General features: G+C 39.3%; 1 protein-coding gene across 1 annotated transcript in view; it reads right to left on the bottom strand.

Moving 5' to 3' along the window:
* igsf11 (immunoglobulin superfamily member 11) overlaps positions 1-23,524 on the bottom strand; it is a 98,502-nt gene that overhangs the window by 54,048 nt on the left and 20,930 nt on the right. The window contains exon 2 of the mRNA XM_088300768.1: positions 8,752-8,781. Coding sequence (XP_088156894.1) covers positions 8,752-8,781 — 30 coding nt within the window. The remainder of the gene's footprint in view (positions 1-8,751; positions 8,782-23,524) is intronic.

Here is a 23,524-nt window from a genome sequence, read left to right as displayed (position 1 = left end):
AAAGCACTGTAAACATTTCAAATCTTCTGCCTGTAATTTGTAAAGTGTTTTGGGATGAATAAATATGTTATTTTAGTCATTATATTTCTTTTATTTAATTGATTAATCAGTTGTTAGTATTCTGCCAAATATGGGAATGCATTTGCCTCAAAAAGTCAATATTAGCGGGGCCCTACTTTTGATGTCTCCTAAATATGAATTGTGAAGGACGGAATTGATATCAGATGATGTCTACAGGATCATTAAAACTAAGTTAGCAATTGTTTTGGAGAGAGAAATGCCTATAAAACAAAATGATGAGAAGCAGTAGAATTTAGTTTTTTTTTTTGTAACAACTAGGACTCTTAAAAAACAAAACATCTGAGAGTAAATCTACTAAAAGCATAAATATATTTTTGTACTGTAGGCTTTAATCACATCTCTTGATGGGAGCCAGGCAAAGCAACTTTTCAGTTATTTCATCTTGATAATGAAAAGAACCCAACATAATGTATCAGGAATCATCAGTTTGAACTTGAGCAACTTGCCAACTCGTAGTGGACAAAACTGTTGAGTCATTGAGCAGATGTCTGTGGTGTATGCAAGCTGTATGAGCAATTCACAGACAGATTGTCCCTTGAGCATGCTCATATGTCAGGAATATAACAGCTACATGATGTCGCTCTTTTCTTCCATTACCTAATGAGCACATCGGCTATGGATGGAAACTGGATAACTTCAAATTTAAGTAAAAAAATGACCTTTTTGGTCAATTGGCGACGGGAAAAACTTCACCCTGCAACATCTACTGTTGATGAAAAATGTTGGTTGGTTGTTTCATTTTGCAAAAACAATCTGAAGTAGCTGTTGAAAACAGAACATTATATTGTACTAACACTGCTCAACACTTTTTTTTTTAATCTGACATGCAAGTAAATTTTCTATATTATTTATTTTTTTAACTCATTTCAAATCCGCCCTCGTTTTTTTCTAGAAACCAGGCTTTCATACTATATATTAATGTAATAACAATAGTACTATATTTAGTCATGTTAATTAAGGCTTAGGTTCAACAACGGGATTTTCTTCTGAAGATGTCATAACTATGAATTACAATGCATGGAAAAATCCGTATTGCGCGAGCTTTTATGCAAAACATTAAGGGGAAGTCAACCCAAAAAAATTGTTTTGCAAATTCTACTCATGAGCAACTGATGCAAAAAATAAATGAAAATAATACATACTTTATTTTTTAAGAATTGCATTAGGTTTGGTTCAACCTTGTTGTTATATGTCAGAAGTACAAAGCACCAACGATCTTTTGGCGGTATTGACTGCCAATAGTAGAACAGACAGATAGTATGGTAGAACACAGGATACATAAAGTGGATTAAATTGTCTAATAAAGAGACCATGATCTATGACATTGAACTTCTGAACCCAAAACAAATCCATACAATATTCCCCTGCAATGAGCAACTGATGATTATTTATTGCCCACTGGGTGGGTCATGGGTGTTCCCTCGGATAGTGAGCCCGCTCTGAATTTCACCACTCTGGGATTATAATGGATTATCTTTGGCCACACGTTTTACACATTAGATACTCGACTGTTGTCTTGTTCACCTGTCATGAGCGCACATGGCTCACATTCAGTTGGACTCTCCTAAAAAGCTTTTCACAGCTTGTTTACAGGACCATTGGAGTCCATCTTGGCTTTTATGTATCCACCATCAGGATCTACATCTGGCCCAGTTCCTGTACGAGGCAACAATACAGCATCCTCATGCAGTAATGAATCAAATTAAGTGGAATGTCAACTCCGCTAACTGAACTCTCCTTCTCCTCTCAGCATGAAAGGAATGGTTTCATGGCTTCAATTTGTCTCTCCCTGCCCTTGCCCACACACATTTTGCATTCCAGGGGAAAATGAAAAATAGACGGAGGCACACATGTAAGGAATAAGAATAAAAAAAATAAATTAGAAAAATTGAGTCTTTACATTTTCTACCATATAACTACTTATATATATAAAAGACCTTACCTCATCATCACACGCGATTCTTGAGAAAATATAGTGTGAAGCAGGTTGCAACAGTTACGGAACGAGCATAGCACAACAATAACGATGTAACAATAATCAAACAGGAAACGGCAGGTTTTTCTATTCCTATTTGCCATGTAATCAGAAAAAAAAAATCATAATTTTCAACACACAGTTTGAAATTTATACCAATCTCTCCGCAACACTGAAAAGGCATGAAATTATATGGAACATGAATTGTAAATGAAATATTTCACAGAGAGTCATGCTTGATTGCTCTCTTCCTTGTGAAACGTCAAATAATGACGTGTTGTTTTCGGTAGGCTAAGTGTGACAGCGTCAAAGTAAAACAATATACACCCAGTTAAAGATACTTTTCAAATATCTATTTTAATGAAGTGATTCCAGCACAAATAGACGTTGCACGTCTCATATTTTGTATCGAGCCATAGCGGTGCGATGGAGAGATCGTTAATCTCTCATCAAGTGCCCATAAAGCCTCTGATTTCCATCGTCTCGATGAGCACTTCGCAGTCAAATGGACAGTTGGGAAAAGAGGATATTACACTGTGGATTTTGGTAATCCATCTCTTTGTAGTGATTCAGTGAGCAATTATCTCCTGATTGAGATTCTTTATTTAGTACCAAGCGACATCAATCAACAGTAGTTTTGTTTTTGTAGCCATTGGCAACTCTGTAAGTATCAAGATGTCCAGTTCAATTTACGAAGTCAAGTTGTTGAATTTTGTACGACGATGAGAGAGAGGGGGTCTATTTGCATCACCAGTCGCAAACCAAAAGGTGTATCCAATGTCTTGGGGGCAATGGGAGAAGATGAATAAGGGAAGCGGCATAAGACCCACTCTATATATAGCAGGTAATCTGTCATTTCATTTTTTGTCATCTCCCTACCCCTCGTTTTTTTGCTCTGAGGGAAGAGGGATTGATGTTCAGAAGATCAGAGGAAGTAAGGAGGGATCTTGGAGGCATGGTGAGAGGAGAATAGTGTGTGTGCGCGTGTGCACTTGTGTGTGTGTGTGTGTGTGAGGAAGCCTGTGTCACTGCTGCTTCTTTGAGGCCCGGTTCGGCTGGCCTAAATCCAGGTGGAATATTTTCGGTTCCCACATCTCAGAGAACAAGCGAGGTGTCAAGAGTATAGCACTACGACAAGCAACACTCTCATCTCAGAAGATTTCGTTCGACGGAATCCCTTCCTACGTTGCAAAAAATGTACTTTCTTCTCAACAACATTCATTATTTGCGCCTGGGGGCACATACATCCAAAGTGGACTTTGTTTTAAATATCTTCAGAGATTAACTGGATACACAGGAATACTTTCAGTGGGGAAGAGTCTTTTGATAAAAGTTCCTGTGGTCAGCTGAAAACAGAGATGACGCAGTGACTAGATCAAGATATGGAGTGAATGAGACAGGGTGTCGAGTGGGGAGCACGAGAGAAAAGCATGGGGGGATTACACGATAAAAAAGAAACAGAGACATAGAAAGCCTGCTGCTACAATACATCTTTGAGCAGTTGGCCGTGATCACACGCTCTCATAACACCCTGTACTACCTGGGCTGGCTGAATCAGAGATAGGATCGGAAAACAAAATCTCCAACTCCTTTACAAGTCCCAGTAAGAACTACGAGTGGATCTTCAATCTCTGTATACCAAAAAGCCGAGCCTGCAGGCATGCGCTAACGCATATATAGGGGTGAGCAGGATCATTGGAATAACTCAACCATTCACAGCTGGTAGACAGTTAGCTAGCTCGCTCCATCTCGAAACACTTACTCTGAATAATTCACAGAGGTGTAAATAAAATATATCCAGTGGCCTTCACCCAAAAAAAAAAAAATTAGAAACAAGATAGCTGCCACAGTGAGTAATGAGTTCTTCTCAAGTGAGCAGAGGAGTTTATGTGGCACGCAAGCAGATGCACATAACATCAAAAAGGACCTCACCTCAAATGTCAATTATTCACAGTGATATTGAAGGCTTGCGTGGTGCTGCTTGGCTTGAAATCAAATATTTTTCTGCGGCATCTGCCAATAAAAAGGATGCTCTGAACCAGCGAGAAAATCAAAACAGCAGTGATTGGACTAATGTCCAAAAGTACTACACACATGACACACAGAACAACAGATGATTGTGCACTTCTTCCAACACAGAAGAGTGTGATATTTTCTGAATAATGCATGAGAACAACAGCACGGCGTGGATCATTTTTAAAATAAATAGCGCTTTGATCAATGAGGCTGCAAGCTCTGTGTATTTGCTTAAACAAGCATGTCTCACATTTGAACTAGTTTGACCAAAGTATTAAGGGCAATGTAAAAGATTTTGGCAAAATTCTGGACTTTGTGCATTTGATTTTTTTGGGGGGGTCATATGTTCGGAAGTTAAAGGGAGACCATGTAGTTGCAAAAGTGTCTTATGACAATTTATTAACATGGTTTGTGGTGCAGGTGCAATCCACATCTCTTGGTCCTTTCCTTATTGTGCCTCATCATCATGGCAATCACTGCTGGTTATTTGGCTGGCAATGTGTTATTTTAAGTACGATTAAATAAAATATTATTCTGCTCAAACAGGCTGCAAATTGATTAAATATTACATGTTATGATTTCGAGAGTGGCAAAGGTGAAATGGAGTCTATCCTGATTAACTCTTGGCAAGAGGGTACTGGTCAACAGGCAATTGCAGATTGACAGTGGCAAATTTTGCTTTATGTATCCCTAAACATATTTTGACACTGATTTAAAAAATGCCTACTTTTTTTTTTCGAGCAAATTAAGTTTTTAAAATGTTTACTTTTTGTAGTTAAGATTGAACTGTAAAAGCTCACGCAATACGGATTATTATTATTATTATTAGTAGTAGTAGTAGTAGTAGTATTATGAATACCTAATGTGCTACAAGAAAAAATGAAGGAAGATTTGGAATCAGCAAATAAAATCTAGAAAAGTTTAATTGCATCTGTGATTTAAAAATGGAGGAAAACTTTGTTGGCCAATGTAATGCACTATTCTTTGAGAAAACAAATGAATTGAAACTTACTTTTTAATTCCCCACTAATTGAAAAGTTTAATCCAGCATCTTAATGTTGAAGTGCTGCCTCCTACAGTGAAAATCTAATGGCCACTTTTTCTTCTTCACACTCTAGCTCGTAGTAGACTTCACCTTGTCAATCGTCCAGAGATCGACCACTGGCCATCATGGCAACAAAAGCCATATTCAGGATTGCCTTTGCATGACAGGACTTCCCGCTCACAACAAGCACATTTTAGCGAGACAAAATAATATGTGATCCGAGGGGGATTTTGATGAAAACATATCACAAACACAATATTAAGACACTTGTGACACCTTTTTAAATTATGACGCGGGGCGGGTTCAGGTATACAAAAAAAATCCACCTCCCGCAAAATATTTCAAGTCAAACCACAGTCTGGCTCACAATCGGCTTTGAGAGCCCTTGGTTACTCCTCTGGGTGTCTGAATGCCATGACTCCTGGAGGAGTCCGTGCCAAGATCTGAAGACAGCTGCTCCTTCTCACCCCTCTCCCTCTTGTCAATCTCAGAAACATGTCCAACTTCCCACCCTCACCTCTTCCAGCTCATTACCATTCTGCTCCATCTGTTCGCTGATCCAAATCAGTCTTCCGCTCTTGTATTTTCCTTTGAATGAATAATTGTTTTGTGGAGGAAGGTGGGTGAACAAATAGGCAAGTAATGTGTTTGTGGGTGTGTATGTGTACTATGCATATGAAGAATTAGAAATGAGGAAAAAAATGTGTTTTCTTCAAATAAATAAGTGGAATAAATTGGAAATTAATTAGTTAGAAGATCATTTAGACATGGCCATCTTGTAAGGGGCTTACATGCTGAGAAAAAGTATAGGTTTAGATGATTAACTAGGCAATTGTAATTGTACTCACAGAATTGTGCTATTTGTGGGCGGGCTAAGTCCCCATATTTCGCCGATAGTGGGGTCCCACTGTATAAAGATTCGACTTCTTTGATATGCGACCTAAGGGCACTCAAGGACAGACTAAAGTAAACTGGAAATCTGATCATTCTTCTGGATTTATAACTGCATGGTATGCTGTTAATTCAAAGTGGTGTTTGTTTCAAATTTAATTGCATTACAAAATATGAATTGCAGAACGAGCTTTATCACAAGGTAAGAATAGAGGTGGATTTGGGGGCGCAGCATTAAGTTGTTTGTGAAGAAACGAGGATGTCCACCCGGTACTCTTCCATTCATGCTCAACTGACATGATCACTATCAGGCTCATAATTACACATTTGTTTGTGTGAAAAGCAGAGGCCGTAAGGTCAGAATGCGAATAGGAGGGAGTGAAATTGATAAACGACTGAAGTGGACCTCTATGTGCACCTCGATGCACAAGTGACTAAATCACATACCAAAACAAATCTCAGGCACGTCATGTTGACAAAAAAACTCAAGTGGGAGAAAAAAAATCCATCAGAAAGAGATTAATGATTATAAACGGTGTTCTCTACAATATAGTGACAGCCATGATAAACGAGTTTATGGATTCTGTATATAACTCATCAATAAAGTTCTGAAGTGTAGTCAATCATTACATCTTTCAAGCAGTGGAGGGTCCAAATAATTCAAGCCCAACTAGTTTGTCGCACTCTCAGTAGGATAATGCTAAAGAGTGAGCAATCAGATCTGAGCTATCTTAAATGTTTTTAAAATTGAAATTCCACCATCACTGTCACGTCTTGTCATAAAATGTCCCGTCCCGTTCAAAATCACCTTGTGCATAAACTGATGCTTTGATGAAACTTATATTTCACTTTGTTCATTTAAATCCCAACTCAATATATTTTTCTTAAGGATTTATTTTTTTTGTTTAATTCTTTTATACTGTCCTCACGGAAAATGAGAACAATTCACTATTATTACGCCTTCTCACCCGCTGCAGCTCTGTCTCCCTCTTAATTTCCCCACCCATCTATTGTCCTCAGATCATAGTACATGAACTCTCATTACAGTGGTGTTAATGGACTCTTCAGTGGCAAGATCCTCTTTATTATCCATTGACTGTGGACTACATTTCTAAGCTGATTAGCCTGAGCTGTCTATTCAGCATTTCAATTAAGAACATTTCGAAATAGTAACGCAGACTATGCCTTACATTGCATCACTGACAGAAAGCACGTCATTACGTTCAAATGCTCTAATCTCCGAAAAGCACTGCAGCAGCCATGGAATGAAGGAACTGTGAAGTAACGACATTGCAGCCAAGTGGGACTCTGAGGCAAATGGCAAAAATACCTATTAACAGCAAATGACAGCAGTTCAGACTAGCAGAGACCTGCAGTTTTAGCATAAATGGAACAGCTGGCAATCATGGGAAGAACTGAGGCACAGGGCAGGGAAAAGAAAGCCCATTGCTGCATATGTTTGCCCTTCTGTGCATGTCTCCTGGTTTTGTGATGTCATTAGCATATCAGCCAAAATGTGACAATCTCCGGGTATTATCAGTATCTGTGTGATGTCGCCTGCTTTATCAAATACCCTGTAAGCACTGGCATCACCGTGTTTTGTCAGTCTGACTTCTTTGCACACTCACTAATCCATTTGTTCATTCTTAATTTGTCCGTGTGCTGAACTTGGCTGACGCGGGGAAGATGATGACGCCATTACTGTCTATTGTATACTTTGGTCATCATTATATACTGTAGTAGTACAATGGGTGTCTTTCGTGTTGAACAGACACCAGATTGAACTGAGAGGAAATAGTGCCCGGGTAACTCAAAAGACTCAGATCTTATAATAAAGGAGCAACAAGAAAATATTATCATTACACTTCTATCTAAATTATTTGCATGACTTCTGCTGTCCGGTTCTTTGACATTTTGGGGTGTTTTATGAGCATCAAACAACGTTAAACACGTTGAAAACAAGTGTGATGGTGTATTTAAAAAAATTATATTGACAGGTTATTGCTTACTTAAATACTGCCTTTTGGGAAGAACATTGCTAATCCACAAAATGCGAGGACGCTTAAATCAAGGTACTGTTCCATTTCGAATCCATTGGAAAAACGCGCTCCTGATAAATAGTGTTTCCGCGAATAATCTGCATCCTGCATTCTTACTAATGTGTACGAAAGGATTTTCCCCGTGGAGATAGCCTGTGTTAGGAAAAAAGATTATGATTTGACATGTCGGGGAGAATGTGTGCGGTTACGAATAAAAAGGACAAAAATGGATATGCAGAAATGTGTGTGGTGACACCCAGAATGCTACAAGTAAAGCAACAAGGGTCTCTTGAAGACAAAAGTGATGAAGCGGAATAGAAGAACAACAGAGCTGTCAGATTGAGATTGAGTAGTATAAAGTGGAAATGTATAAAGTTGAGGGGAACGGTCTACAATGAAAGAAGTATGCATCCCAAAAGAGAAACTGGAGGAGAACATTGTACACAATATAGAGAAGGACTTACTGAGCACGTACTAAACGTAGTAAAAAGAGACAGCAGATGGCGGGGATTATTACGTTCTAAAATACTCTGGGCCCTACTGAGGGAAGGCCGCAGACGTAAAACTAGGAGCGTCAATCTGCCACTAAACGAGCTGCAGGTTCGCTATTACCATAATGACAACATGCAAAAGTAGAAAACGAAAGAATGCAACACAGTGGCAATCTACGAAACTGTGTGTTGGCGAGTGTGTTAGTGTTTTACCTTTTCCTGTGAGCGTGTCAAACCTTGAACCTGTCAAATGAGAGAGGATAAAATAGTATCACTGACATGTTCCGACCTGCAGACATCGCCTGTACGTTTGAAAACAATACAACAGTCTCCCGTTGGAAAGGTTAAAATGCTCATTTCTGATTGGCACTGCCCCAGATGTATTTACATTTATCAGTATTTATTTGATTAATTTAGGTTTTGTGTGAAGTAGTGTATTTGTATTTTGATGGCCTTAATTATGGAAGGAATTCACAACCTCTCAGTATGCAATACAGGATGGAGACCAGTGAGTGAATACTGCATGTGCATATAAATTAACATTAGAGATAGAGAGAGCGAGAGAGAGAGAGAGTCAATTACAGCGCCATCTACAACATGAACTGCTGCCCTGTAGAACTCACACATGCTTGGATCCTGTCAGCAGCATTTACAATTGCTCTTCTGTAATTGCCTATTGAGCCATGTCATCCACGACTTTCTTTTGTGTTTCTTGTTGCTTGTAATTGTTCATTATTCAAGCCTGAGTGCTGTAGTTTGTGTTGTTGTCAGGAATGTTTATAGAATTAGTCCGTTTCTACCAGTTAAAATGCAAGGCCCAAAAATTTAAATATTCACATTTCAGGATGAAGGTAAGATGAAAGTCATCATTGGGAGTTTACAGGTTCATCCCATTGACATCTTTCGACAAGGTTGACTTTGTAGTCGTTGTAGTATGTCTGGATTATGCTCATGTTTAGAATAACTTTCCATGAAAAAGTCAATGTAGTGTCCTCTGAGGTGATGGAAACAGTTGTGTGTTTATGTACGATATTGACTAGTTTTCCGTCCTGGCAGAGGACAGTTAATCCAATCCTGTGCTGGCAATCAACAGAGAGTAATTATTGTGCATGAATGCATATCCAGGAATTGTACTATTGCAATTGTATAACTAAAATTCCTCGCCATATTTTACCTCAACCAATTTTCTCTCTCTTTTTCTCACAATGAAATCGGAGAGTCTACCATTGATTTGTGAACATCAATATCATCATTAATGCAGACAACAATCAACTTTTGACCGATCACATTTCAAAACACCAGTGTTTATGACAGCAGCGTGCATAGACCGGAATTATAGAATAGTTTGGTATTCAAATTATTGGGAAAATATATAGCTTATCATGCAGATGATTGTATATTAAATGCGTTGTTCTAGTTATGACCACTTTCATGCTATATTTGGAGGTTTATGATGTATTTTGTTTACCATTACAGTATTCTTATTACAGTACTTTTATCATTGCAGTATTTTTCTATCGTTGCAGTACTTTTCTATCATTTCAGTACTCTTACCATTACAGTACTTTGATCATTGCAATATTTTTATCATTGCAGTATTTTCAATCATTCAGTAGTTTTTATCATTACAGCGTCTCCCCCTCTGTATAATGGACAGGCATTAGGAGTGTTTCCTTACACTTAGATACGTTTATACTGTGAATGTCTGCTGCTAATGTTATACATTAACGGCTACATTACGCCGCCGACTCTGTGTGATCTATATCTTTGCTGCTTTAACACCTCATATTTCCCATTGTGGGACTAATAAAGGACATCTTATCTTATCTTATCTTATCATAACTTCATTCTGACACGAAGGTATAGTGTACATCAGTTGGCTGGATTATTAAATACACACGGCAAATGTCTGACAGGGGTCAGCAACTTGGCACATGTGAGCACCAGGCAGGCACCAAGGGCCACATGAGTTTCCTAATTATTTTGACAAATTGTTAACATGTGGATACATTTTCACTTAAACAAATGACATTAATTGCTAAGTATAACACAATAACTACAGTCCAACTGATATGGATTTTTTTTGCCTCAAACCCTGGACCTTTGTACTGTGAGGTGGCCAACATGTGTAATGGTGACCATTCGCTAAATAATAGTGGACGCATTATTTTTTTTTTGGGGGGGGTCAGAGACGTGCCTCTTTTTCATGCCACAATAAATGACCAGTACACATTTAAGTATCCATTAGTCCATTTTCCATATTGCTTGTCCTCCTTAGCGTCACCAATGAGCAGGAGCCTATCCTGCCTGTCTATAGGCAAGTGGCAGGGTAGCAACATCATCCTAGTGTTGGGAAAATGAAGCTTCATGAAGCACTTGTGATGTTTTTTTACTCCTCTAGATGGTGGTAATGGTTGAAAGATAAAGGCTAGTTCAATGCAAAATGTATTACTATTTTTATTTTATTTTTTTTATTATTATTTATTTTCACGGCGTCTAGAGGAGTAAAAAATAATCACAAATATGTCATGAAGCTTCATTTGTTCATCACATACTTCACTCTTATATTTAACAGGAGATCAGGTAAACACCACGCAGCAAGGCTGCCACTACGACTCAAACCCCAAGCCTCGAAACTGTGACACACACACACGCATACCACTCCTGTGCTGCCCTCATTTAACTCACTACTTATTTGCATTAGATGTTATCAGATACAAGTGATGCCTCATTGAGTTACTCAAGGAAACAGTGGTTTAAATTGCAATTCAATGAATTGTCTTCACCAATAACAAGTCTGTCAGAAGCTGCAGCAGACTAAAGTAATCATACTCCATATTTTCTGGCTGAGTGGTGACGTGGCAGAGGTGTGAGCCTGCGAGGCAGGCGTTTTGCCTGGCTGAACCTGATGTTCATGCTGCCATTACTAGTCGATTTCTCACACTACCTGCTACGAATGGCCTAAGTGTTCTACAGTTAGATACAGAACGGAGCAATCATTTCTCCATTGGTTAAGCATCAATGCCCGACCTGACCTCAATTTAAAAAGGTCTGCCAGCTGGCAGCTGGAGCAAAGGCTCATAGGAGTAGAACGGGAAACAGGCCATGCACCACATTTAAAAGAATTGCCACTGTTCCATATGTAATGAGTTAATATGGTGATCCTCGTAACTGCTGCGGCACAAAAGAAAAAAAAATCACGTTAACCATGAAACATAACTGAACAGTACAGATTAGTGAAAACAAGGGTGAAGTTAACTGCTGTGATGGTTAATTACTGTACAACTGTCCTCACATTGGAATGTAACTGAAATGAATATTTGTGTTTACTTTCCGTGTGGGGGTTCCATTCATCTTTTCTGTGTTTGTAAAAGAGAGCAGTTGTGTGAAAAGTCAACCCCATTACGGAGGTTGGGTATAATCAAGCCGTGGAGACACTTTACGGGCAATTTTGACCCATTAAGTCCACTCAAATTGGCTACAACTGCCAAGCCCCTGACATACTCCCATGCCAGTTTCCATGGTGATCAAGACGGCAAATAAACATACCCACACCTACTACTCCTCTATCGCCCCACCTTTTCTCAGCCCCTAAAACGGCACCCATCCCACCACTACTATGTGCAAATATGAATGGAACATGTATTTATTCAAAGAAGAATAAAAATAAAAGATACAATTAAGGACTAAAAATAGTTCTTATATATTTTATTTGAAAACAACTAAAGCAATCCAACAGCTATATATGAGAACATTCTATGCCCGCCAACAATGTTATTAGATATCTGGTCAGCCAGTAGCCACATATTTCCCTCAGGAGTTGATGGAGAAAAAGCAGGTCCACTGTTGGGTTTACATTTAAAACAAAATACAACAACAATAATAATAATAATAATAATAATAAATAAAAAATAAAAATAATAATCCATCCATCCATTATCCAAGCTGTGTATCTCCTAACAAGGGTCGCGGACCTGCTGGAGCCTATCCCAGCTGTCTTCGGGAACCCTGGACTGGTTGTAGGCTACACAAAGAAACACAACCATCCACACACATAATCACACCTAGGGACAATTTAGAGTGTCCAATTAGACTACCATACATGACTTTGGAAAGCGGGAGGAAACCCGAGTACCTGGAGAAAACCCACACAGGCATGGGGAGAACATGTAAAAGGCGGGCGCTCGGATTCAAACCCGCACCCCGGAATTGTGAGGCAGACGTGCTAACCATTCGTCAAAAAACCTTGTTGTTCTCTGTTTTGTCTGTTTGGTGTGGTTAAAAGACCGTGTCGCTTCTAACATGAGCTGACTTCATCTTTCTACTGCTCAGCTCGTTCCTACTCAACTACATAACCAGACACATGACGCTCTAGCAAAGTTCCAACATATTGTATCTTTGGATATTTCAGACAAAATAATTACACAATTATTTTGAACAAATTTACAAAACATTCAAATACAATACATCAACTTTGCAAAATATATGGAACACAGTGCAAAAACTGGACCAATACTCAATTGGCTCCGGCAGTGAACATAGCAATAACAGAGCGAGCCAATACAACAGCATGATTCAGTAAAAAAAAAATTTAAAAAAAATGTTTTTTTAAAAAGTTATACACAGCCATGTTTTCCCAACCGACAAATAAGCACTCGATAAAACTCAAGCAGTAAGATAAGGTGTATTGATGATTAATTAAAGAACATCATTGCCAACGGCAGTCAGTGGAGTCTTTTGGCTGTGTGTCACTTGAAATGTAAGTAATTGGCCACTAGACTTTGGTGGTCTAATAAAGCTGAAGTGAACCTGCACTTGATTGCCTCTGTAATTGACAAAGTCTAATTCTCTGTGTGCTTTCATTTCCTTCACCTGATCCTCATTGGTTGATTGGGTTTATTACTTTCCCCACTATAATGTGCTAACAGACATCATTACGCTTTGTTGAATACTTAACAAATGATGCAATGGACCTCCAATTTTTAGTGCACTTTCACATGTTTTCTTTCCTGAGTCTATGACACAGTTTCTTTCTGCCTCACAGCTCACAGCGTTGCCTGTGTTTTGTTTTGCTTCAAAAGACGAAAGGCTCAGTGGACGTAAAAGAAATGCAGCTTCAAGGAGAACAGAAATGTTCTTCCCAGAGGCAAAGATACCACTTTTCAGCAAAAGGACAATCACTGGGTAGTGAGCTGCAAAGTTGGAGATGGAACAAGCCAAAAAGAATACACTCCCTCAGGAGGTGGAGTGTTTCTTAAAACAAATCGCAATCTTATAAGCACATCGTTGGCTTGTCTTCACACATGGTTTCATGACCCACGGTGGTCACACCTGATTCTCATCCTCTCTTGAGTCTTAATCAAGTTGTTTGTTTCGTAGAGGCTTCATTAGAAGTTTGTGTGATTGTTTAGGTGTGAATGCCTCTGAGGGAGACTGTGCGCCTGCTCAGGTGGATGTAACATACAAAGACTCATTTTTCAGCATTCGCACTTTCCATCACTACACTACAACTCATTATCAGGAAGGCTGCAATAGTGACGCCGGTGTTAAAATGTGTTTTTATTTATTTATTTTTCAATGATTTCTTTGTTTTACATTCCAACTCACAATCCTCACGGGTCCTAGCCTACATTACAGCACAAAGACTATTAATATTAGATGATGAGACCTTTTAATATTGCGCATACAAAATTAATCTGCACCTGAATAAACAAATGCACAGTTCAGGTGCAAAAGACTGAATATCAATGTCAAAGGGATACGGATGCTCCCCAAAAAATATTGAAGGTGTGATCATTTCAAGTTCATCCATCCATTATCTGTACCGCTTCTCCTTACGAGGGTTGCGGTCATACTGGAGCCTATCCCAGCTGTCATCGGGCAGTAGGCGGGGGATACCCTGAACTAGTTGCCAGCCAATCGTAGGGCGCACGTAGACAAACGATCATCACACTCATACCTAAGGACAATTTAGAGTGTCCAATCAACCTGCCTGAATCTGGGGGGAGAGCAGAGTACCCGGAGGAAACCCACACAGGTACGGGAAGAATATGCAAACTCCACACAGGAAGGCTGGAGCCGGAATCAAACCCACAACCTCTGCATTGTGAGGCTTTCGTGCTAACCAGTTGTCCACGGTGCCGCCCATCATTTCAAGTTGATGTTTCTAAATAACATATGTACCATTGAGCTCTACGGAAGAGGCATTCGGGCCAGTGAAGAAAAAAAATGTCGGCAGGATTCTCACTTTTATCCCAGAATTCTGACTAGAATTATGACTTTTTAGGGAACGGCAACCCAAATATTTTCTATGCAGGCATGGCATGCTAATTTGTATTGCGATTGTGGAGTATGAGATAAGCAATAAAATCCACCCCTTTTTAGCCATCGTAGGGGGCGGGCATTTTGCCACTTGCTGTTGACTGAAAATGACATCATAGTTTCTCAGGATCAGTCATGGCTCAGCAACGGGAAACGTGAGCCGTTACTACTTGTTACCTAAGCCCTGAGCAACTGTGATGTCTTTTTCCGTCGACAGAATTGACAAAATGCCCGCCCACTGAGCTGGTTTGACTTTCCCTTTAATGTCAAAACTCTGAGAATAAAGTGAGAATTTTGACTTTGAAGTAAAAATTCTGAAAATACAGAGTTCAGATATAAAAGTGAGAATCCATTATGAGTATAAAGAGAGAATTTTGACTTTGAAGTGAAAATTCTGAGAATGAAGTGAGAGTTCTTTGATAAAAGTGAGAATCCTGCCAACCTTTTTTTTCTTTAGTCATCGTGATGTCTGTGAAATTCTAGAAAGCTGGTCAGTGTGTTTTTTTTTTTGTTTTTTTTAATATAAGAAGTGTTTGTTTAAAACATGGGCAATTAAGTACTCAAATATCTTAATGATAACTGAGTGATCCATTATATCCATCGTATAGCGCTAATGAACATCAAATCTAAGTCGAATGGTAAATAATGATGAAAGGCATTATCATAACCAAAAGAATTGTCTCCTGAGGTCTATTAAAATTGTGCGTGAGGCCGTGAGGCAACGATTCCTGACGCCAATGTCTAGTAGGCCAAAATGATGCAAGCACAAACAAAGTACAGCAAGGACAAAAGACCAACATTATAACACATTCATAAGCACATGGTCACCCGTTATTAGCACAAACGGCAACATGGGTTGTGCATTATCAAGCATCACAAGTCATGTTTTAATTGGAGAAAGTATGAACACATAAAGAGATGTTTTGAGTGGCTCAGTGCTGCACAATGAGATGAAAGTACAACATTGCCTGATGGCTAAGCAGGTTTTTTTTTTTATTTTACGACGTAGTCTGCATGCAATAATGCAGTATATGCAGTTGGGTCATAGGAAAGAAAGTACACATCATTATATATATAAAATACATGAAAATGAAAAAAAAAATGAAAAAAATCAAACAGGAAACTTTCCGCTTTGACCCACAAATGCCAATAGAGAGAGAGAGGAAGAGGTCTAATACATAATCATCTATCCACCTGTTTTCTATCTCACGAGGAACACAGGTGAGCTGGCGTCCATCCCAGCCAACATTAGTCACAAGGCAATCACAGAGCGCATATTGACAAACAATCAGGCACACTGATTTTCACACCTAAGGACAATTGCAAGTATTTAATGGTCCTAATATGCATGATATTACAATGCATGAGGAAGCTGGGGTACCGCAGATAAGCGTGGGGGACAACATGCAAACGGATGAAATAAAAAGCATAGCTGAAGCCCGGATTGGAACCCCCAACCTCACAAGTCTGTGAGATGGATGTGCATTAGGCCATCAGTATGGTTCAAATAACAGAGCATTCTGTGCAGTTAAATAAGAGTAAATTAGGGTCACACTGTTATTCCTTCAGTACTTGAGGGTGAGTCATTTCAATAGAAAATTACTCATTGTTGTATTATAATATGCATTTGTTAAGAAACGACTCTTGTACTGTATTCCTCCATTTTGTCCGATCGATGAACTCGGTCTCGAAAAATGAATTTGAGGAGCAAATAACAACCACAGGTAATCCTCTTGAGACCCAGGTTAAAAAGGAACATCCCCTGTTTCGTGGAACATTTGTCTGGATCTCATCATTTATTCCTTATGATACTTGCCTGTACCACTGATTTCTAAATGGGATCCACCCCCACGCTGAATCAGACCATGAGCTGAAACGTGTGAGTTTCAGCTCACATATGGTTTGACAGTATGCATGACAAAAAGTTTATTAATACATTCTGCCTTTCTCCTATATGAAGTGATACAGTATGATCAATGCTGGTAAAAGCACATACCGAAACTCCTAAGTATCCAGATTCCACACACACATACGCATGCTTAAAATACAACCTGCAGTATGCGGTAGCATTGGGAGTCATGCTATTAGGTGCTCTAAATTGGTCCCCATGAGATGAGTGCCACAAGCACATGGCTGACCTCTTCCACATGAGCTGTGTATAAAAGTATTACACTCTGTCACCTGGATCAATAGTTCAACTCAGACAACTGAAGAACTAACATATATAAGGAACTTGTAAAATAGAATGAGTTGGCATGATGATGATAAAAGCAAAGGTCACCGGATAGGTCGAGAGCATTTGCTTTTTGGACAAGTCATTAAGTTGGTCTTTGGATCATCGTTCGAAAGCAGCTTGTGAGCAGGAACGGGGATACAGGGTGGCGAAGGGTGGCCAAGCCCACCCTGTTCACCCTTTGGCCACTCCCCTGGCCAAACCCATACCTAGAGAAAATTTTATATCTACAATTCTTTTGACATTTTCACATGGATGCATCCACATGGATTCACGGACCCCTTGATGCTGTGCCGCTATTTTTGTTAAGATCAAGTGCATATATTGTAAACGTACGATTGATTTGAATGCAAACTGTTAAAAAAACAAAACAAAACAGAGCATTCAATATTTGGAGTCAACATCAATGAAAATCATTACTTTCACACCGTAGCAAGCAATCAACATGGCCGAGAAGTAATTACTTATCATGCCATCCTCAGTAATGGCTTCATGAAATAAAATGCACACATGCACGGCCACTCCTGGCCAGCCCACACTGAGGTGTTGTTCCACTCTGGCCACCCCTCTGAAAAATTTCTATCTACGCCCTAGCATGCGGCCAATGTTAGCTCATGTTATATTGAGGAGTATTTTAATCGTCAATGTTATACTGATCCGGTCTCTGACAGGAAGCAAAGGTACAGAGAGTAAGCCGATAGGATGTTCAACATTATTGTGTAATTTTTCTGCCTCTGACTGAGAGTTCAATATTCCTACGGAAATGCCTGTAAAATAGTACATTCATATAAATACTTTATGCTACACCTCAATATAGTTTTATATCAAATTAAGTCACATTAGGCTAAGTGACTTGTGTAATGTAAAAGTCCTATTTTTTTTGTCCAACCACACAGCAGATGAACATTTAAATAAAATGGTGTGTATCCACACAGCTCTCATACCCAATAAATCTCCACTAATGTCCTCACACACTGCGCTTACCATAATATGAAATCCACTTAGATGATGAAGTAAATGCCATAATTTAAAAGCCCATGTAAATAATGCATTCACGACTCATGCGCAATATAAGATCAAATATGGCATTTTTACCAAAGTTCTATTTGAGATTAAGTGCAGAGTGGAAATGCCACCCACTGCTCTACATAAATAATCCAAGTAGATTTTCAGCAAGTAGGAACTAATTAAGAATACACTTACAGTTTCTCCGCAATCAACAGGTATGTGTGCTGATTTGCATTTAAAGGGCACATCCGCATTATTTTTAATTACTTTTTGTCATATATGTTAAAACTCTCAGTATGACCAGACAGTAGTATGTGAGCAAACTGATTTGTGGAAATAATAATCCCTCTCTGGCCCCATATTGTGCCTCTGATTTGATTTGCAAAAAAAAAAAAAACACCACACCTGATCAGACGTGTAGTCTGGGCAGGCAGGGGAGGCAGAGTCTCTCTGTCCCCTCCCCTGAATGTGAAGAATGAAAAAAATGTTGTTCCCTGGACCATACTTTTCATTGACTTCATCTTTCAATTCTGTCTTCAATTTTGTTTTTGAATCCAATGTCGTCAATGATTTAATCAATGAAAATTAATAAAATGGATAAATTTGAGTATTTCATGTTCAACTACATGGCCGGGAATGAAAGAGCGGCTGCGATGCGTCTAATGTCTTTCGTGCCTCATGCGACCACGCACACATTAATTATTAACGCAAATTTAGTCTTTCTGATCATCCAGAAAAGCACGGTAGAGCTAAGAAAGTACCGTGCCGCTGCCAGCATGCGGCACTGCTGTGAGGTCAGACCAAATGATTTTTTATTTAAAAAAAAAAAAAAGAGGTATCAGTAAAAAAATAATTAATTAATAAAAAAATAAATAAATTGCTTATGTTGTATTACAGTAATGAACAATGCGGTATTGATTGAAGCATACTGTAACTGAAAGATTTGAAAAATAAATTTCAATTCAGGACAAAATTGTAACATATGTGAATCTACTATTTGGGATTCATATTTTTAGATCCAACTCCAAAGCAGTCATTTGTCACACCCTGATGGACTGTCTCTCAGTGACCCCTTCACACCGGGCAGCTTCACATCATCCGCAAGTGGAGATCTTCTAGCAGTGCCATTTAAACGTAGTTTTATGCGCACCGATCTCCTAATGCTTCCGCCATGCAGACCGTGCGTCGACAAAGTTTACTCCGACAACGGCGCAAACGACTAATTCTACTAGCGTGCGTTTACAAAACTATCAAAGGAAAGAAAACAACACCCGTGCGCACAGTTAGACTGCACTTTGGGCAAAAAATAAAAATAGGGCCCTTACTTTTATAGCAACACTCCATTACAAAAAGTCATGCTACCATTATAGTAGTATATAGCACTGCTGCAGTATTTTGTTGAAGTTGGATTAACAATCTCTGTGAATATTTTTAACGATGATGCACTTTTATAATCGCATATCATTATGAACGGCCATGTTTGATCATCACGATTCTGCATGTTAATGAGAGGCGTGACTTTGATCAGAGATTCAAGGGGTGAGGAATTTCAGATTGTGAAGTGAGGCAACATTCATATCTTGCTAGCAGTTTTAACACTGCAAATTGCCCTTTCAACACAGTCACAAGGTGTCGTTTAGGAATTGACGCTTGTATTTCTGATGTAATACTTAACCTTCAGTAAAACAAGTGTCAGGCATAAAGTCACTCAATTCCATTCCTGAGAATCTGATTCTTGTTGAAATGCCAGTGCAGATGGACAGAATTCTTAAGAGGCCAACAGCGGTGTCTGCAGAGTTTAACTCAGGGTGAATTGTGCCAATGTCGAGCAATGCCACGTTGGGCCCTGGCGGCTCAAGTCCCTGGCAGAGAGAACAAGGCCTGCTTGTTTGGCAGGGGACCTGCTGACACGAAACATAATGCATTCAAATGCTAATGAATGGGAGTGAATAGATGACGGCAGAGCACCTTGTCCTCCCGAAAGTATATGAACGTCTATATAAGTCAAACACATTGGCATACAGTAATTGAAACACACACACCCACAAACACAGACTGCTCACTGGTACAGAACCGCCTGATCGGTCTCATCACCAAGGAGACCAACACTAAGCGGGCGCCTGGCAGAGACAGACTGCCATTTAGCATTTAGGACCCCACAAAGCTTTCAGGCAGAGAATGGAGGCCTTTTTCAATAAAAGAGAAAATGAAACACAAGGCAATGCATTAGTCACAGAGAGAAATCGGAGAGAATGAATGAGTGTTTGAGATTCCCATTAGAGTGCAGAGGGGGAAGCGAGCAGGTTAGCAACAGATCGACAGCGTAAGAACACAGCTGGAGCGATAAAGAAAGGAAATACCAGCATGATAAAAGCCAAAAGGAGAAGATTGTTTCTCCTTTACATCACTGCGTAAATGAGCACTGAGAATGATTTGTCTAACTAACATAAAACCCCTTTTGAGATTCAAGAGGCACGTGTGAATTTTAACTGACGTCATAAACGAGGGTTTCTATTAATAATCATATCCACCTGAGCCTCGACCGGGTAGGCGGGAGAAATGCAGTGCAAATGAAGTGCAAGGAGACGTTATTGTGATTTATATTTATGCAATTTGGGGGAAAAAAACATGATATCGGGGTAGGAAGATCATATAAGAAAACATTAAATAAACTATTGGGCTACTTGTGAAGAGCGAGAAGAATAGTGAATGATTGCGTGTTAAATGGGTTAAGCTTGAAGGGAGTTAATCTATACAAACACCCAACATAACCAAGGGTGAATGTTTATCTGTTTTCCACATGCTCACTTGTGTCCAACTAATTCAAATTTAAGCTTCCCAAGCTTTGTGGTCTCTCACATCATTCCACTCATTCATTCAATCGCTTGGTTAAGGAAGATAAAATGGTCCTCTGAGTCTTACTTGACAATCAGCATCCAACACATAGTGAGAAGAATTCCATTTAATCTATGAAATGTGCTTTTTTTTTAGCATTAAATGCATTCTATCAACCTTTATCATTTGAAGAGCTACAACAGTTTTTAGTCAACATCACAGAACATACCATACCATTGAGGGGGGGGGAATAAACAACACATGCAGAAAATGTACTGTAGAGTAGTTGGCACACAAATGACACGGATTCTCACAATTTATACACACACCACCTCTGTTTGTCCAACATTCCCATTATTCTCACCCCACATTTTATTATGCCAATGCAAAGAGGCCATGTCGCCACAGAGCCCTTTAATTGGACATCTATTCTATTCCACTGGGCAAAGTAGAAGGAGCATGTCCTACTCCAGCCACCCAAGACCCACATTCCATTCCCAAATCATCTTCTAAATACCAAGAAATTGCTCTGAAACAGGACAAAAGCGCGTGTTAATAAAGCAGCCCCCTCCCGGGTACGATTGCGTCATTGATTATCGCATGTCATCATTAAAACACTGTGTTTCATCTCGCAGCTTTAATAAAAGAAAATGTCAACCGTTTACAAGCCCGAAAAGATGGATCATGTGATGTCGTGCCATTGATTATGAGATATGTTTCAAAGAGTCGCACAGGCTCTGCGAGAACACTTCCCACCCTTCTCTCTGCTCTCTTCACTCTCATACATTCTGCCCACCAGTATCCTATCCACCACCATGCTCTGTCATCCTCACACGTTTTGTGTCATCACAACAATGGAAGTGAGAGCCAAGTGGAATTCCACATGCTTGGCCATAATTACAGTTGTGATGGTGCGCAGACAGTAACAATTTAATAGTCTCTGGGTAATTACCCCAATTGAATAGATGGTAGCTAAATGGATTGTTTGACAAATGTGCATGTATTTTCATGTGAGTGTGTGCGTTAGGGTCTGTGTGTGGGTAAAGTCAGTTACACGGATTCCAGTAATCTGTCGAATAAAATACTAATTAATTGTTGGGATGGGTGAGCATATGCCAAGGAAGAACTTGTTAAAAGTTAAGTGAAGACATAAATTAGTTTACTCTGTTTGAGTCACTAGATAGCATAAAAAATAGACATTTTTCAGACCACAATCTCTTTAAATTGGCACATTATGCGTACCGTTTGCCTCATAAATATGGTGATGTCGGAACATAAGCGGTAATTGCTTTTGATAAAAAGCACAGGACAGTGAGGCTCATGTATTAAACTTCATAATGCAACGGTTCCGCCTCTGAAACAACATAGGAACCCGGAAAATTCAGTTGATCCTTAATTTGTATTTTGTCCGAATGAAATCTTTTTTTTTTTTTTTCTGACACAATTGTGCTTCATACTTTAGATCAAAAGACTTTTATCTCTGAAACAACGCCGGTACAAAAAAGGATGTTGTAATGATGCAAGGGGGGAAAAAAATGCTTCAAGAGCATGACGGGTATGAACTCCAATGGGCATGAGTTGCGGTTGGCATCATCTCACTAGCTTCAGGTAGCCTGAGTGGCTATAATATGGCCATAATTTTTCTCGCTCTTTTGCCTAAATGCACGAATCATCAATGAATGCCACAATCAAGAATGACTCAAATATCCGGATTCTGTCCTCTATGTCTTTTATGTTGTCTTTCTTTGTATCTGGAGCAGCCGGGGTTTTGATTCCCAATCAGAACACCAGTGGTTGTAGTTTTCCGTTGCAGCGCGTTGGTTATCTATGCGAGCATCAATTGCCTGGTATGCAGTCGCCAGCTATATTTTTTTTAGTGCAGTTTGGTACATAAACTTAAACATCCACCCCTCAAAATCCTTCTCGTATATGTAGTAAAAATGTGTTGATCAATGTAATTGGAGACAGTAAATGTAATATCTGTACTGTGTTCATGTGCTATTGTGGTATGTTCATCCAACGGCAAATCACAAACCACAAAAAACATGAGAAAAGGCTGCATTAAACCAAATCACATACCTAGTCATACAAACATCTCTCAACCTCCACCAGCTGAAACGCGATTGGATTTCAAATAGCTCCCACAATCACATCTATCTGATTGCCACATGCAGTATGTACCTCAGCCTCCCCTACAATCACATCACAGTGCACATGCTCACAACAATCAAGAGCAAGTTATCAAGCAACAGAGAATTTTATACCAAGGTTGATCGCCTGGATAACACATGCACCTTAGCTGCGTGAAGCATCAAATACGGTCCTCCGATCTGATAATCTGCTTTAACGTTGCCTTTTTTCCAGGATCATTCTAATGCTTACTTCCTGCCGTGTGATTTTTACACCACTGCTACCCACTGAGATTATGGGACCATGTGTCTATGTTTGTGTTTTAATACAACAGCATCCCATATGCACTCCATACTAGTTGAACCACAGTATTGGTCCCCTGGCAATGGAACATAAAGGAAGTCAAAATTTAAAGAGCATATTGTGCTGGTGTGCCACTATTATAGATTCTACTCTTTG

Source organism: Idiotropiscis lumnitzeri, chromosome 7 (assembly GCF_059441095.1).
Source record: "Idiotropiscis lumnitzeri isolate Australia: NSW breed Sydney's pygmy pipehorse chromosome 7, RoL_Ilum_1.0, whole genome shotgun sequence".
NCBI lineage: Eukaryota > Metazoa > Chordata > Actinopteri > Syngnathiformes > Syngnathidae > Idiotropiscis > Idiotropiscis lumnitzeri.
Note: the sequence above shows the minus strand (reverse complement) of the source record. Positions and strands in the feature narration are given on the sequence as shown.